At 38.3% G+C, this 18452-nt stretch overlaps 1 protein-coding gene and 1 pseudogene across 28 annotated transcripts in view; both read right to left on the reverse strand.

The window, feature by feature from the left end:
* Positions 1-4490: 4490 nt before the first annotated feature.
* SWT1 (SWT1 RNA endoribonuclease homolog) overlaps positions 4491-18452 on the reverse strand; it is a 135979-nt gene continuing 122017 nt past the window's right edge. For 14 of the 28 annotated variants that reach the window (XM_054673589.2, XM_513044.8, XM_063794680.1 and 11 more), the window contains one exon: positions 4491-5505. In XM_054673589.2, coding sequence (XP_054529564.1) covers positions 5376-5505 — 130 coding nt within the window. In that variant the 3' untranslated portion in view covers positions 4491-5375. Of the gene's footprint in view, positions 5506-10792; positions 11031-18452 lie in introns of those variants that run through there. The other 14 variants (XM_054673609.1, XM_016934124.3, XM_063794669.1 and 11 more) reach the window with 1 other exon arrangement.
* LOC134808518 (26S proteasome non-ATPase regulatory subunit 7-like) lies at positions 14227-15438 on the reverse strand (annotated as a pseudogene).

Genomic DNA, 18452 nt, shown 5'->3' on the forward strand with positions numbered 1-18452 from the left:
AAAGCAGTGCTCAGTGGCCATTTGTTACTGTTAATCTGTATCTAAAAGGTACATACTTTCTTCAGAGAGGGAGAAAATGGCATAGCCTCAGCACAATTTAAAAAAAAAAAAAAGCTTTTTAACCAGTAGGAATTTTTGAATAGTTTCAAAATAATATTGATAATACCACACTTCTGGTCAATTTAATAAAACACTCTAAATTTCCTAAAAAGGTAGAAAAGCTATAAAATATCTAAACCAAATATTATTGGTTATACTCGGGTGGATCTTTTATTATGAACTTTAAATGTAGGGTTCTGATTTTTGGCTTCTAGTGTGTCATGTACTTTACCACTGCTCAACATGTTTTCAAATTCCCAATATAATAATCATATTTTAGGGAAAATCCAGGATTTGAGTATGTGATATATCATTAGAATCCTTGCTTAATTAACAAATTAGGTGTGTGCCCTATTACTTCTCCTGACCTCAGAATTCTTAAAATTGAAGTAGGCAAAGGAGGAGCCCCAGTAGGACATTTCTGTAACTGCATGCAGAGTTGCCTTCAGAAAAGTGAATATGATTCATGGAAAATTCAGTTGCTGTCGTAATTTACATGCAGCTGCTTTTTGTTCCAAAAAAAAAAAGATCTGAAGAGTCAGCAAGTGAGACATAAGATACAAGGTTAATTAACTAGGTGTAAAGGAGAAAGAAAAATACTCATATATGAATCCTTAAATCCTTGGTAAGACTGAGCTACAAGTTTCATCCCATAAACAGGTTTTATTAAGTTAAATCAGTGTCTCTAGGTTAAAAAGGAGTAATTGCTATGAATTGCAGATATCCTTCATAATAAAACTGCCAGTTTCTCAAGAATATTAATGACACTTTGAACAACAAGTAGAGTTTATAAACAGGAACATACAAACTCATGTGAATGTCATGGGTTCTTCAACCTATGAGCATCAATAATCTTGGCCAATAAAATAATGAACTTTATTAACAGCTCCACACCTTATTGGGTGGAGAGAACAAAGGTGAGAAGCAAAACTCAATCATTATGCTGGATCTGTGTGGAATGCCTTTAACAGAGGCATATATCTGAATAGAGGCCACACACTTGCTCAGGATGACCAAAGGAAGTAACATAATTTTAGCCAGAAAAAAAAGGCACACAGAAAGACCTAACTTGGAGTAATGAAACTACTGAGATGAAATGTCCAGCAAGGTAATAAGATGAGATCTGTTAAAACGATTTTTAAATGGGTAAAATATTTGAAGACACTTTGCAAAAGAAGTTGATGCCATAAGAACACAGGAAAATACTATCATAAATCATTAAGAAAATGTAAATTAAAACCAAAATGGCATACACCTATTGAAACTGAATATACCAAATTCTGCTTACGATGCCGAGCAACTTGAACTCATACATTGCTGGAGGAACTGCAAAGGTGCACAGGCAGTTTAAAAAACAACCCATCCATTTTCTAATAATCTGTGACAAAGCAATCCCATTCATAGGTATTTACCCAAGTGAAGGAACATATTCACACAAACCTGTATGTGAATATAGCAGCTTTATTCATAATCACCAAAAACTGAATTCAGTGAAGTAGCCTTCCACCTGGTGAATGAATAAATTTGTACATCCATGGCAATGCAATACTTCTTGGGAATAAAATAATGAACTACTGATAATATGGATAAGTCTCAAGCATCATGCTAAATAAAAAGCCAGACTCAAAAGCCTCCATTAGCTGGGCATAGTGGCATGCACTTGTAGTCCCAGCTACTCAGGAGGCTGAGGTGAGAGGATTGCCTGAGCCCAGGAGTTCCAGGCTGTAGTATGCTATAATGTCTGAACAGCCACTGCACTTGGGCAACATAGCAAGACCCTGTCTCTTAAAAAAACAGTCTCCATTTATATAGCATTCAGGAATAGGAAAAACTGCAGGGAAGGCAAACACATCAATGGCCTCCTGAGCTGGGAATGGGAGTTAATTACAAAGGGACATGGAATTTTTAGGGGTGGTGTGACTTCAGTATCTTGACTGCTGATGATTGATTACATGTTTGACAGAACTCACAGAACTCTACACTTACGAAGGAAAAAAAGTTTTGTTTTTCTAGCTTAACCAAAGTGGTACCAAACCTTTAAAATATCAAGCTTAGAAGAAGGGCTAGAACATGTCCATATTTTACCTCATTAGAAATAAAGAATAGGATGTTGAAAATGGTTTGTGCTTTAAGAAGACTGAACCAAGCTAGTAGCTCGGATTTGGGTGTCCACCACCTCACCTTCCAGGCTTATAACTGGTAATTCTGCTCAAGAATCTGTCCTCAGTGTTTTCAACATCGAGAATTAATTTGAGACAAACTACATCTAGTTCATAAACAAAGCTAGAATTAAAAAGGATTCCTGTCACAGGCCAAAACTAGTCTACAAACCCTCAGGGTGGCCAATTCTTGCTTTTAACAACAGCCAAAGATATTAAAGAATTCCATGAATACAGAGATGGATTTTTAAAAATACAAGTATATATAATACTAAAACCCTCAGGAAAGCCAACATCTTGAGGTACTCTGGCTCCAGAAGAATCCATTTCTGTGGGCCATATTCCAAGATCTAAGAGGTGTAACTGTTTGACTTTACTGAGTGGCTTTTCACCTGACAGACCAGACAAACTTAAAAGCTTTCAAGTCAAACTTTGGTAGGCAAAGGTAAAGTATGTCTTTTGTTTTAGAGTAGGTGAGCCTGCAGGTCAATTTGTCAAAAATATTAACTAACCACAACTATGAGACAACTACACACAGTGTAGTTCCTGCCTTCATGGAGCTCAGTTCTGTTCACTGGAGTGGGTTTTATATATACCCAATAAATAGAAGTGTGACTGGCCTGTCCAATCTCGAAGTCAGAAAAGGGCCATGGGTAGCATCACATCCTTAGAGACTGGATGCAGTCACCAGACTTTGAGGAAAGAGGGAAATTCATCCCAACCTGTCATGCTAGCTAAGAGAGCAAAAAGTCAAGAATATGAACAATGTGACCTAGGCTCTGAAAGCTGACCAAGACACCATCTAAATAAACCTGGACTGACAATGAAAGGACTTTCGTTCTCCCTTAAAATAATGTTCAAAATAGCAAGGAAATAGAGCTTCAGATCTGTCTTGTGTCACCTGGTCTTTCATGTGACAGTCAAAGATCCACAATGTGAAAGTGGGATTAACCCATCTGTGAAGTTCTAGTCTGTGCAGTCACAACTGACCACTGCAGGTCTTAACAAGAGGACCCTGTGGGGACACAACAGACTTCAATTCTTTAGCCAGCTTTTCCTTAGCTCAGAATATGGAGAGAGCTGGAGACCCTCCAAACCAGAGGATGTTCGCTGGTCTTCCCAGGAGAGAAATGAACTATCTTTTGTAAAAGTAAGTTTCAAAGGCCAAGTGTAGTGGCTCATGCCTGTAATCCCAGCACTTTGGGAGGCCAAGGCAGGTGGATAACTTGAGGTCAGGAGTTCAAAACCAGCTTGGCAAACATGGTGAGATCCTGTGTCTACTAAAAATACAAAAAAAAATTAGCCAGGCGTACTGGTACATGCCTGTAATCCCAGCTACTTGGGAAGCTGAGGTATGAGAACTGCTTGAATCCAAGAGGCGGAGGTTGCAGTGAGCCGAGATCGAGCCACTACGCTCCAGCCTGGGTGACAGAGTGAGACTCTGCCTCAAAAAAAAAAAGGAAGTTGCAAAACAGTAAAGGAACTCTCAACCCCTGCATTACATGATTAGGACAACAAATAGAAAAGTAATAAAGTTTACGATCATAAAAAAAAAAAAAGCAACAAAGAAGGGAGAGGGAAAAACAAACAAAAAAAAGCAAGACCTGACATTTCAAATGATTTCAAATGGAAGAAATAAAAGCTAAAACAAAAATTTTAAAACATTGTTTTTGAATAAAAAAGACTAGAAAGTTAAAAAAGGACATCTTCACATCTCAATAATATTGAAAAAGTTTTTTATATAAGACTGAAGTAGGCATAAGGGTAAATATGTGATAAGACTGAAAAGAAATTTTAAGGAAAGGATTAACCTATATTAAAGCGATAAAAAAAAAAAAAGAGGAGTTACCAGAACAAGGAAAAACAAAAACCCAACAATAACAACTAGAAGTTGAAGGATAAGGGTCTGAAAAAACTTCTTTTCATGGGGGTCAGCAGGCAACAGATGAATGTATATTTGGCTTCTCAGGAAAGAAAAGGAAAGAGGCAGAGAGCAGAGATGCCCTCTTAAAGCTTCTCCATTTGCCCAGAAGCTCATAATCTCTGACAGCACTTTGAGCCCCATCTGTGCAGCTGGTGGTGTGGTCTCCTAATCTGGCAAACCCAAAGCTTAACAGGTTCTACACCAACTAGTGAATATCCTGAACAAGTTCTCTTTTATTGCAGACAGTCACTTTTATAATCATACCTTATGTACATATCAGAAACAATTTGGAAGTAAAAAGCCAAATCTTACCAAAAATAAGTTATTTATTGCTTTAAAAAATAAACATTTATAATAGAATACCAAATTCTATTTAATCTAATGTGTTAACAAAAGCATAATATATTCCAGTAAACAAGGACTTCCAACTTATCCTATAACTAAAAAGTCAACTAAACAGTTGGTTTTAGCTAGAGACAAACATCAGTCACTGCCACCAAATTCCATTATATAAATTTATTTTGCTTCACATTTAAGGAGAAACTCAGCAGAGGGGTCGCCCTGCTCTTCCCCACTAGAAATGTACTGAAAAGTGACAAGCCCACAGAAGGAAAGGCTGTATAAGGAAGTAGGAGCTTCAGTCAAATTTCTACTTTCATTACCTTGAGGGAGGTGAAGGAGGGTGTTATTTTCATCAGGTCAACATGGATGACAGTTTGATCATAAAAAACAGCCCACGTTAAGATTTCATTTGTGAAATATGGTGAGCATGATCATGCCCTAATGATTTCTTAGGGTTTGGCAGTGTCTCTGGTCACATGCCCATACCTAGGGTTGAAAGAAATGCTAATACTGTACCCTGGGTCTTCCTCAGATGCCACAGTGGCTCCTGCCCTAGGATGACTAAAAATACGGCTCTCCTTTCCTTAGAGATACTGGCTCACTATCAAGAATAGAGGTAGGGAGGCACTGTGAACTCCAGAAGAGTTGAGTCTATGGAGTTTATTCCACAGTGGATACATTAGGCTTTTTAGAGCTACAATGAGACTGTCAGTAATAGGCAATCACCTTTTTATACCTATGAAACATTTCTTAAAATTCTCTTGGGTTTGGCCCAAAAGAGTGACCAGATTGAAAACTACTCTGTTATTCTTAAGGACAAATGCAATTCCTTTAAAGTTACAAATCAGTACTTATATCCTATAGTTGAGCATATCTTCACACCATCCCCTGTTTTTGGCCTCCATATAAACAGATGCATTGCACTGCTGCATGGTATATTCCATCTCAACCAGCTGGCGGCATCCAATGGTTAACTTTTCCCTAGGAGAAAAAGAAAATGTTAAATCATTGCAAGACAGCTAGTCAGAGAAATAAAAATTCTTTTTCATTTTATTTTACATTTTAATTGACAAATAAAAAATATATATATATTATGTATAACATGGTATTCTGAACTAGGTATATATTGTAGAATGGCTCAATCAAGCTAAATAACATATGCATTATTCCACACACTTATTTTTGTGGCGAGGACATGTAAAATCTACATTTTTAAAATTACTATTTTTAAAAAAACTTTTTTTAGAGATAGAGTCTCAGCATCTTGCCCAGGCTGGCCTCGAACTCTTGGGCCCAAGTGATCCTCCTACCATGGCCTCCCAAAGTGCTAGGATTACATGCGTGAGCCACCACGCCCAGCCTTAGTTATTATTTTTAAAAGACAGGGTCTCACTCCTGTTGTCCAGGCTGGAGTACGGTGGTGCAATCACAGCTCACCATAGCCTCAACCTCCTGGGCTCAAGTGATCCTCTAACCTTAGCCTCCCAAGTAGCTGGGATCACTGGTACACACCACCACATCTAATTTTGTTTTGTTTTGTTTTGCTTTTTTTTTTGGTAGAGACAGGGTCTCACTATGTTGCCCTGTCTGGTCTCATTCCTGGGCTCAAGCAATTCTCCCACGTTAGCCTCCAAAAGTGTTGGGATTGCAGGCATGAGCCAGTGCATCTAGCCAAACTCTACTTTCTTAGTGATTTTCAAAATACAATACATTGTCATTAACTAAAGTCACCATGTTGTACAATAGATCTCCGAACTCGTTTCTCCTATCTGAAATTTTGTGTCCTTTCACCACCATCTCCTCAAAGCCCCCCATCCTCCTAGCCCCTGGTAACCACCATTTTATTTTCTACTCATACTTTTTTAGATTCCACATATCAGTGAGAACATGTGGGTATCTGTCTTTCTGTGCCTGGTTTATTAATGTCTTTTAGGTTCATCCATGTTGTTCCAGATGACAGGATTTTCTTCTTTTTTTAAGAGTGAATAGTATTCCACTGTGTATATATCCCACATTCTCTTTATCCATTCGTTCACTGATAGACATTTAGGTTGATTCTGTATCTTGGCTATTGTAAATAGTGCTGCAATGAACACTGGAGTGCAGATATCTTTTTGACATACTGATTTCATTTCCTTTGGATATATTAAAAATTCTATTCCAACTGTGTGGCTTACCCCTTGGATTAAAACATCTTAACATAAGCCCATTTCCTACTAAGAGAGGTCCTTCAGAGAGTAAGGTAGAACTAGATTGTTCAACCAAGCCCATTATATAAAAGGCTATGTTAGGCATCCAGCTTTGCCTGTTGGTGGCAGGTCCACCACGGAAGAAGCCCTAATTCCAGAATTCTAGGAATCACACCAAGGTTGTCTTCATGTTGGCTATGTAAGAATTTGTGCAACTAAGTGCTTTTATCTTCCTATGTTATTTGTTTGTGCTAATCATAATTGATGGTATTTTACCTCAAATATCAAAGAATGTATTTCAAATCCCAGTATTAGTCCATTATATTTTTATTTTTCTCTTATTTGGCTTGAGAGTAAAGAAGAGGCAGACTGGAGGATATTAAGAGGATGTACCTCCTGAAAGGAACAGATACTTGAGAGGGGTAAGGAAGTTGACAGAGTTTCAATTCTTAGAAATATTGCTGAGACAAGTTACCTAGCAGTTACCAAAGGAATGTTAGTAACCTTAAACCAAGGGTGGGGAAGCAGGGAGTGCTTAATATGTGCCATATCTACTTCACAATTTTACTTCAGGCAAAGCCAGCCAGGCTCTCAAAAGCTAACATGAGACTACAAATGGTGGAATCCCAAATTGTAGGACACCAATCCATTATATCTAGCATCTAGAATTCAAAGTGTCAAAGAATTCAATCCCGTAAATAACTCTTTTAATCTACTGGGAGATGGTCTATGTAAGTTCACAAAGAGCACCCAACATCTAGTATAGCATCTGGCATGTTAAGTATTCAAAACTGGCAGTCATTTTTATTTTAACAGTTACACTGTCATTACTTCCTTGGCTTCTGAGATAGCTCTGCCGTATTCATGGTGTTGGAGAGAACCACTAGCTATCTCTCCCACTGCCCCTCCCACATGACAGATCTCTTGATGGAGAGTACAAAGGAAGAAGAACTGAGGGGACAATCAGAACTCGGGACAGGACAAGGAGTAGTGACAACACCGAAGTAAATAATAATAAAGTAAATGTACCATATTTGGAATAATGTCACTTCTTGACAATGTGTGGTTTCTCTGAGACTGATTAAAGCCTGACTTTTGGGTGGCTCACATCTGTAATCCTAGCAACTCAGAAGGCTGAGGCAGGAGGATCATGAAGGCCAGGAGTTTGAGAGCAGCCTAAGCAATACAGTATGACCTGCTCCCTAAAAATAATAATAAAAAAAATTTAAATCTGACTTTTGGCTTTGTGTAACCCTAATCTCATTTTCTACATTTAAAGTTTAAAAATAGGGCTATGGTGCTGCCAATTCTTCACAACTACTCAAAAAAATGATTTTGAAACACTCTTAAGGGATTCAAAATAGCAGAGATATAAATGTTTTCTTATAAACTTAAAAACGAAACAAACTAAAAGGGTACGTCCCTATTCCTGTCCTTATTTATTCCACATGTGAAAAAAATATCCTTCAGTAACTAGACTTTTGAATCTATTTCTGTGTCTTATGTTTTTCTTCCTCTCACCCCTTGTAATTAAGAGGTGAGCTCTATCTTCTCTTTTCCTCCTAGTGGCATTTGTTTCTTAATTCACGTGAGTTAGTATTCTGGACAATGGATTATCACTTACAGATTTTGCTTCCTGTAGCAAGTTCCGTCATCACTGGCTGAGAAAAGTATTGGCTGTTTTTCATAGTGTCTGCTTGGCCTATACTTTTTATTAGATCATGGTGATAGGCATTCTTAAGTTCCTTTACCTGGTGGTTAATCTGTAGAATGACAGAATATTGGCTGCAGGGGCACCTTAACACCTCTGCTTGTCTTCTGCAGCATCTCCAGTGAGTCATCTGACCTCAGCTTTTCCCTCCTGGTGATGGGACACTCACTATTGTAAGACGCAGTTCACTGCTAGATAGTTCTTCCTTTACATTGGGCCTATAAAAACCATCTATCTGACCTGAGTCTGCCTAAATTAAAACAAAAACTCTCTTTCCCTTCTTCCTCTGATAGTACAAATATTTTATGTCCCTATTTCTTTTTTTCCAAGAGGAATTATTCCAATTCCTGATCCTTTCGAGAACAGAGCTCAAAACTGGAGGTTGCTTCTGGTTCTGCGATTCATGAGATTCTGCAAAATAACAGCCACTATTTCTCTAGATTTTCCTATTAATGGTATCAAATTTGCTTTGACCAAATCTCGGGTCAAAATAACTGGAAATTTTATCATACAATTTAAAAATAATTCCACACAGTTTTGTGATTCCTTTCGCATAACCAATTTGGTCAAAGTGGCATGGTACTAGTGAATTTACATGACCTAATTCCAGTGCTGGATGCAATTTTTCCAAAATCCAAGAATGAGCTCTATAATGGATATGTGTTTTACAACCCTCTGAATTTTTCTATTTTTCTGAATTTTCTATCGCAAATTTCTACATTTGCAATGTGTACGTCAAATAAAAGAAAAATGAAATACAATGTAATATATAAAATACAAATATAAAAGCAGTATATAATAGCTAACATCAATGGTAAAAGAATGAATGCTTTCCTCCTCAGATCAAGAACACGATAAGGAAGGCTTCTTTCACTATTCAACTTTGTACCATTTTGTACAACTTTGTACTATTCAACATTGTACTAGAAGTTCTAGCCAGAGCAATTAGGCATGAATAAGAAATAAAAGAGATCCAAACTGGAAACAAAGAAACAGAATAATTTCTATTTGTAGATCCTAAAGAAGTCACAAAATAACTGTTAGATCTAATAAACTAATTCAGCAAAGTTGCAATGTAAAAGATCAACACACAAAATCAATTGTATTTCTATACATTAGCAATGAACAAGCAGAAAAGGAAATAATTCCACTTATGATAGCATCAAAAATAATAAAATACTCGGGAATCAATTTAATCAAAGAGGTATAAGACCTGTACACTGCCCATATGCGGTGGCTCATGCCTGTAATCCCAGCACTTTGGGAGGCTGAGGCGGGCAGATCACAAGGTCAGGAGTTCAAGACCAGCCTGGCCAACATGGTGAAACCCCGTCTCTACTAAAAACATACAAAAATTAGCCGGGCCTGGTGGCGTGCACCTGTAATCCCAGCTACTCAGGAGGCTAAGGCAGGAAAATTGCTTGAACCCAAGAGGCAGAGGTTGCAGTGAGCCGAGATCGCACCACTGCAATCCAGTCTGGGCGACAGAGTGAGACTCTGTCTCAAAAACAAAAACAAAAACCACTGCTGAAGGAAATTGAAGAATATCTAAATAAGAGAAAAAGCATCCTATGTTAATGGACTGTAATATTTAGTAAGATGGTAATACTCCCCAAACTGATCTACATTGTCAATGCAATTTCTATCAAAATCCCAACAACCTTTTTTGTAGAAACAGAAAAGCTGATCCTAAAATTCAGATAGAATTGCAAGGCATCCCAAATAACAAAACCTTGAAAAAGGAAAATGTTAGAGGACTTACACTTGTCAATTTCAAAACTCACTACAAAGCAACTATTACCAAAATAGTTTGGTATGAGCAGACAGACAGACATCCAATGAATCAGAACTAAAAGTTCTGAAGTAAACCCTCACATATATGGTCAACTGATTTTCATCAAGGATGCTAAGACCATTCAATGGAGAAAGAATGGTCTCTTCAACAATAATACTATTAGGAAAACCTGATATCCACATACATGTATATGGATGGATGAATGCATGAATGAAGCTGGACCCCTTACCTTACATCATATACAAAAATTAACTCAAAATGGATCAATGGCCTAACTGTAAGAGCTAAAACTATAAAAATGTTAGAAGAAAACACTGGGATAAATCTTCATAACCTTAGGTTTGGCAATGGATTCTTAGGTAGTCTTAAAAGCATGGGCAATGCAAGAAAAAAATACATAAATAATCGAAATTAAAAACTTTTGTGCACCAAAGGATACTACCAAAAAGTGAAGACAACTTACAGAGTGGGAGAAAATATGTGCAAATTATATATCTGATAAGGGTCTAATATCCAGAATATATAACATGTTGAACCGCCAGGTGTTGATGTGGTTAATAAGGACAAGGCAAATTAAAAGTAACCATCAAGTTTTTATTCACTTCTTGCCACAGTATAAGCAAGGGGCAAAATGAGAGGTGCTAGTTCTCCAGTGTTTCATTACTTCCCTAGGAAAGGGTGAGATAAATATGCACTGCCGGGTTGTCGGGGTGGAGCACACTGTCTCACTGCTGAGAAGCCCTGAAGAAGGCTGCTGCCTCTCTGCATCTTCATGAACCCAGGGGCCCGCGGGGAGGAAGAGGAGGAAGGGCTAGAAGCAGAAAAATACTGAGTCAGATAAGACAGAAATACCTTAGTCAAAGCTTCCAAAAGGAAGCCTCAGTGGAGGTACCTGGGAAGTGCCTCAGCCAACTCCCCCATCTCCTCATAAGGAGGCCTCCAAACAGAGTCACCTGAGCTAGGAATACAGCTGTGTGTGAGTGTGGCTGCAGGGAGTCTCAGTCACTGCCAGTATGTACCTCCAGAAAACAGCATACACTGGCATGGAAAAAAAAAAAAAAAAAGACACTTATTTGAGGAATGCAAGCCTGTTTAAATTATCAGGTCCAGAGAGGCACTGGAATGAAACAGCAGTCACATCACTCCCCCTTGAGCTAAATAATTATCTCTTGAAGACACTTGCTATGTGGGCTCTAGGCTGACAAGAAGAAGCCATAACTGCCATATGCTGGACACCCTAACTCATACCCTCTAATTCAACAATGTATAGCCAATCACTGAACAATGATATCTCTGTCAACTATTGAGAATTCCTGTCAAATAACTTTGTATTAGCCCACTCCTTGTTCTCTCTCCCTTTAAAAATTTGCTTGTAACAAGGGCTGAGGGTACACTCCCCAAGGCAACTTTAACACACACCAGGGGCAGCTGTCTTCACTCTGGCTCAAGTAAACTCTTTAAATTATATTTTGTGCCTCAACTCTTCCTTTTAGGTCAACATTTCCTTAGGTATGAGGAAAGCAGCTTCCGCCATTGAGTTTGTCAGATAAAGCCTTGTAATTGTCCATAGTGGGCTCAAACATCACGTAAGATTTTGGCCTGAGGCCAAATTCCTCATAAAGAATTCTAATAACAGAAAGAAAGCCAACCCACTAAAAATGAGCAAAGGGCTTGAATAGACATTTCTCCAGAAGATATACAAATGGCCAAATAGCACATGAAAAGAAGTTCAACCTCTTCCCTAATTAATATTAGAGAAATACAAATTGAAATCACAATGAGATACAATTTCGTACTCATCAGGATGGCAATAACTAACCAAAACCAAAAAAGGGAAAATAACAAGTGTTGTCCAAGATGAAGAGAAGTTGGAACTGTTGTATATTGTTAGTGGAAATGTAAAATAGTGTAGCTTCTGAGAATTAGAATCTCACCCAGGAATTCTACTCCTAGGTATATGACCCCCAAAATGGAAAATAATTATAAGAATGCAAATATTTATACACAAAGAGCAATACTACTTATAACAGTCAAAAAGTGGAAAGAACCCAAATGTCCATCAAGAGATGAATGAATAAACAAAATGTGGTGTGTATATATGTGTGTGTGTAATGGAATCTTATTCAGCCACGAAAAGGAATGAAGTATTGATATATGCTAAAATGTGGATAAACCTCAAAAACATTATGCTAAGTGAAAAAAGAGAGATACAAAGGTCACATGTATACATCGGAGATGGGGTGCATCTGATTGCCTGGTGTCAGAAGTGTGTTGTGATGAGTTTCAGAGCAAGAAAAACAGTTTGGTTTGGTATCCGTCTCATACAGTCAGGTACTTTGAGGCTGATGTCACAAACTAGTTTATTATCTCATAAAGGAAAAAACAAACAAACAAACAAACAAAAACCTTACATACTTGCCTAACAAACATGTCAAAACACTTTATCAAGAACTTACAAGACAGAAAAAAAAAGTGAACTAAATGCTGTACCTAATTTCTCATAAAGATAGAAGATACCGCACAAGAGATTTGTTTGGTAATGTTTGATAATCTCCTTAATTTACCATCCTGGATTTGGAGCAAACTCCTCATCTGCTCAGGGTAAGCAGTGCTCAGACACTCTACTGGCAAGAGCAAAAGCTACTTCAAAGAGTCTAAAAACTGGAGAAGAGAAAACACCAGCTGAATTGCAGATATAAGCACCAAGGTTCTTCTGTGTCTTATGGAATTCACTTTTCATCAAAGCTACTTTAATCTAAAATCTTAATTCCTTGCTTTATTAGAACCCATCAGTTTTATGTTCTTGAGCTACTTAATTGTATCTATATGCCAGGAGGGTGGCACACCCAACTCCATGGGGACTGAGGCTCCTGTTTGGGACTTTCCTGAACCTCACTCTATGTATCTCCTCTTCATCTACCTGTTCATTTGTATCCTTTAATTTATCCTTCATAATAAATGGGTAAATGTAAGTAAAATGTTTCCCTGAGTACTATGAGCCACTCTAGCAAATTAATTGAACCTGAAGAAGGAGTCATGGGAACCCCCAATTTATAGGTAGTTGGTTGACCTGGAGGTTGTGGGGTTTCCTACTATACTCTCATATACTCCACTCAACAATTCTGACCCCAGATGTGTGTGGGGTTTTCTCCACACAGCACGCAATTCTCCAGTGAACACCAACTCGGTGTACTATAATTCAATTCAATTCTGACACTATCTGGCGTCAGAGTCAACTCCCACAGGTTGCAGGCTCATCAAACAAGACTGCCCCCTACTTCAGACAACAACTACAAGTAACAGTTTGTCACCTATACTTCTGACCAACTGGCTTATAAATCAGGAGGGTTCCCACAACAACTCCCTCCTCAGGTGTAGTTTGCTAGGACAGCTCACAGAACTCAGGGAAATATTTATGTTTTACTCATTTTTTATAAAATACTTGATATTACCAAGTATGTGTTGGAAGGGGCTGGAGCTTCCATGCCTTCTCTGTGTGTGCCACCCCACCAAGCAGCTACATGGGTCTAGCAACCTGGAAGCTCTCTGAACCTGGTAGTTCACGGGATTTTTTTTTTTTAACCAAACCATTTAATTGTGTCTTTGAAGGTAAACAAAATATAAAGCTGGATCCCAAGCCCTAAGAATGCCAGAACTACACGTAGATCCAAAATGTGGTGTGGTTTTTCTCAACAGAGTTCAAAAGGGTCAGAACTCAAAAGTGTTAAAAGGCAGAGAATGGGTGGAATTCATGCACTCTGTTCAGCAATTTTGTAAATTACCAGAAATAGACCCCAAGAGTCTTTTACGGTGGGGAAAAACTCAACTCCTGGTTTTACAGGTAAAGAATGAGTACCAAAAATGTTATGTTGACTTCTCTTAATTTTTCTCACACAATCTGAAGCCAGAGCTGACTATTACATCCTCAACTCACAGCAATTGAAACTGCAGTATTAGGTACAAGATCAGTCAGTCCCTCTATCCATTTGCTTCCATGTAATGCCACAGCAAGGGTGGCCAGAAGCAGAGGGTTGTCAATAGAACAGCTTTTCAAAAAGCACTAAAAGCAAGCAAGAACCTTCTAGCAGCACACTGATTTAGTTTATTAGGTTAATTTATAAATTTTAAAAGCTACATGTTTTACTTTTTCTCCTTTTTCTCTTCTTTCATCACTGTTTATGTTTTCTTTGTCTTTCTCTCTGTCACCTTTTTCTATCCTTTTTGCTCTCTTCTTTTCCTGTCCGTCTTTCTTCTCTGCACCCGGGTTAGCAATCTTGTTGTTGATGAGGCTGTGCAGGGCAACCAAAAACAGATCAGCAAGGCCAAGTATATCACCTCCATTTGGTTGTCGGTCTTCAGGTGAAAGGCCTTGACAAACTCATCAGGGCTGACATCTGGCAGCAGGTTGAAGACATCCTACAGCAGGCAGATGATCTGATGGTTTATGGGTAGCTTGCCTGTCGCTACTTTTACCCTTCAAGCCATGCATAGACCTGGTTAATAATCTGCTAGGAAAGAGTACCCATGGTAGTGTTTTTGATGTCTCATAACAAGTGTTTGACTCTGACTTCCTCAGCTTCCTCTGCTCCAGTTTCACAGTCACATGCTCAAATGTTTTTGTGGTTGTAGTTCTATCAACATGAACTTCTTCCACTGTATATGTTTCTGTAACTTCTTCCACAATATATGCTTCTGTGGGCAGGCTCAGGTCCTTGGGTTTCACATCAATAATGACCAAAACAAGAGTTAGGGCAGCATCATTTCATTACTTCATTGATGGCAATGGCATTCTTGTAAAGTTTATGGCCTGTGTGGTGCCACCCAAATATTCTTTCTCTGGCATTTATTTACCTTCTTAAACAATCCATAAATGTTTTCCAAATAATCTTGGTCTAAAAATCAGATCATCTTTGTCATCTTCATAAAAAAGGACTTAGTCATCATCATAAAAAGGGACTGCAAAACTCTTGGACATATCAAGTATTTTCTTTTGCCATGACCCCAATAGCACACCAACATGCTTCTGGTTTCCAACCTCACCAAATTAGCTGAAGTGATCCACCACACTGAGAAGCAACAGGGGGTAGACCACCACCTTCTGCACCGCCAGCTCTGGCATCACAACACACCCCAACCCTCAAGTCCTGGCTCCCTGCCACTTGCCAACACCAACAGTGGCAAGAACTCTCGCAGCTCCTCCAGGCCCAGCTTCTCCTATTCCAGTTTGGCAGCTACTGCCAGTTTAGGGATTTTTATGGAGGAGGCTTCATCCTGTAGGCATGATGGATTATTAACTCAACCTGGAGCCCCTCTCCCCTTCTGAGAGGATAGGGGGTAGAGCTGAATGTGTTAAGCTTCTAATCATGGCTGGGTCCTTCTGGTGACCAGCCCCCATCCAGGAGCCCACCAAGAGTTGCCTCATTAGAGCAAACGATGCTCCTATCACCTAGGAAATTCCAAGAGATTTAGGAGCTCTGTGTCAGGAAACCAGGTTAAAGACCAAAGATTAGAACAAAAGATTATCCCAGAAGTCCTATCTAGGGTTTTAGGAGCTCTGTCTCAGGAACCAGAGTCAGCGATTGTCATTAGTCTGTTTTCATACTGCTATAAAGAACTGCCCAAAACTGGGTAATTTATAAAGGAAAGAGGTTTAGCTGACTCACAGTTCAGCATGGCTGGGGAGGCCTCAGGAAACTTACAATCATGGAGGAAGGGGAAGCAAGGCACCTTCTTTGCAAGGCAGCAGGAATGAGAAGTGCTGAGTGAAGTGGGAAGAGCATCTTATAAAACCATCAGATTTCAATGAGAACTCTCTACCATGAGAACAGCATGGGGGAAACTGCTCTCATGATTCAATTACCTTCACCTGGTCTCTCCCTCGAAACGGAGGGATTATAGGGATTACAATTCAAGATGAGATTTGGGTGGGGACACAAAACCTAACCATATCAGGGCACAGATACATTTCTCATTATTTCACATCTCCTTATTGCAATAAATATGGTGTGGCACATCAACAGTTTCCTTGTTTACAACTAATGCTTTAAAAAAAACAAAAACAAAGATTATCAAATTCAGACAATTTAAATAATTGTCTTAAACATTAACTGTCCTTCATATTCCCAAAGGGAGTCATCTATATGCAAGTTAAATCATTCTTCTGTTTTCACCTCTGAGTCACAGGCAAATGCCACAATTGGCCCCATATCTAGTATGAACCAGTGAAACCAAAAAACCCTCTCTCTTTTGGCAGCTTATTTGAAAATTTTAAGTTGTGGAGCACACCAGAGACAAATATGGAAGATACTGTGTACTCTAAATATTGGCAAATAATTTCACAAAAAACCCAAAAGATCTAAATAGTATTAACTGAAAGCTTGCTGAGCAGCAATTACCATTTTTCAATGCCTGCAACATATTAAATATATTTGATTTCTCTTTAAAATCATCCTTCTGGGTATAAAAGAGGGTTTACTGATTAACTTCATAGTTTAAATCCCTGACATAATAAATGGAAAGAAAACAAAGAAAAAAAATAGTACAACTACTTTAACTATGAACATTTGACCTGACTCCTGAACTTCCCCCAATAAAAACTCTGCCAACTAATCTAAAAGTAAGCTAAAATCAAAACAATTCTAGACGTCTACTAGGATCATGCTTCAAGAAATTGTGGCCTCCATGTATCTACAATAAGCTTTTTACACTAAAAAATACGGCTAAGGTTGGAAGATGTTATATTTTTGACACATCTCACACAATATTTTAAATGTGGATTATCTGTAAAAATCTATATGAGTAAAACCGATTCATTGATAATCTGAAGATTAGGGCAAGAAACCATTTTCTCCCCCAACTGTAACAGATTTGTGTATGCCAACTGGCTTCAGATTTTCTTGAAAAACTTATTTTAATCTAATGAGTTGGTGAACTTTCATAGTTGTGTTGAAACATTTGTGTATGACTATCAATCCTACATCTGATATCCTCAAACAAATTTATCAGTCTGGAGCTTTAACAGTAGAAGCATTTTGCTAGTTAACTTTGTTGCTAGGCCTGTTCATAATATTTTGTAGCCACACAGGTACACAGGTAAGTTATATATAGCAAATGAACTGTGGTTTAGTGATACTTTTATTAAGTTCCTACCTTTTTAAAAATGTGTCCCAAATGAGGTTAAGTGTTATGCTCCTAATCCCATTTTTCCCATAAACCTTGTGGTTTTTATTGCATGACTATACAATGCAGTGGCGACATTTATGAATGCACATGTCGTGTTACAATAGAACTCACTGAAAACCAATTACTGCCCCATGTGTCAACATGGATCAATCCTGATGTTAAGCTAAAATGGAATATGTAGTGGTGGAGGGTATTGGAAGGCAACAGTGAAGGAATTAAACAGTTTTAGCTCCTCATGAATTTGCCTGGGCCTAGAATTAGAGGGACATCTTAGACTGTCCAGGCTGCCATAATTAAATATCTTAGATTGGGGAGCTTACAAACAAGATAAATTTCTCACAGATCTGGAGGCTGGGAAGTTCAAGATCAAAGCACCAGCAGATTTGGTGTCTGGTGAGGGTTCTCTTCCTCACAGATGGTGCCTTCTGTGTGTTCTCACATGGCAGAAGGGAAGGAATTAGCTAATGCTCTGCAGTCTCTTTTATAAAGGCACTAATCCAATTCCCAAAGGCCCCATCTTCTGACACTATCATATTGGGGATTAGATTTCAATGTATAAGTTTGGAGGGTACACAAGCATTAGCCCACAGCAAAGGCTTCACAACTATACCCTGTGTATGGCTTCACAACTATACCCTGTGTATGTAAGAATTGGATTTGTGGCTGGGCGTGGTGGCTCATGCCTGTAATCAATCCCTGTACTTTGGGAAGCCAAGGCAGGAGGACTGCTTGAGTCCAGGAGTTCGAGACCACCCTGGGCAACATAGTGAGACCCTGCCTCAAAAAAAAACAAAAAGAAGATTAAAAAAAAAAGAATTGGATTTATAATACTTGCCCTTTTTGTTATGTATGAATGCTATAAAACAAATCATTTTGGAAAAAAAAGTATATAGTGTGATACATTTAAGTTCAAAAATCAGCAAAATAAATCAACTTATTTTTGTTATAAATAACAGTAAAACCATAAAAAAAAAAGATGAGAACTATAAAGATACAATCCCTTGAGAGAGAATAAAAGGTAGGTTACAGCTAGAAATGGGTAAAATTCAAG

The sequence above is a fragment of the Pan troglodytes genome, chromosome 1, assembly GCF_028858775.2.
Source record: "Pan troglodytes isolate AG18354 chromosome 1, NHGRI_mPanTro3-v2.0_pri, whole genome shotgun sequence".
Classification (NCBI taxonomy): Eukaryota; Metazoa; Chordata; class Mammalia; order Primates; family Hominidae; genus Pan; species Pan troglodytes.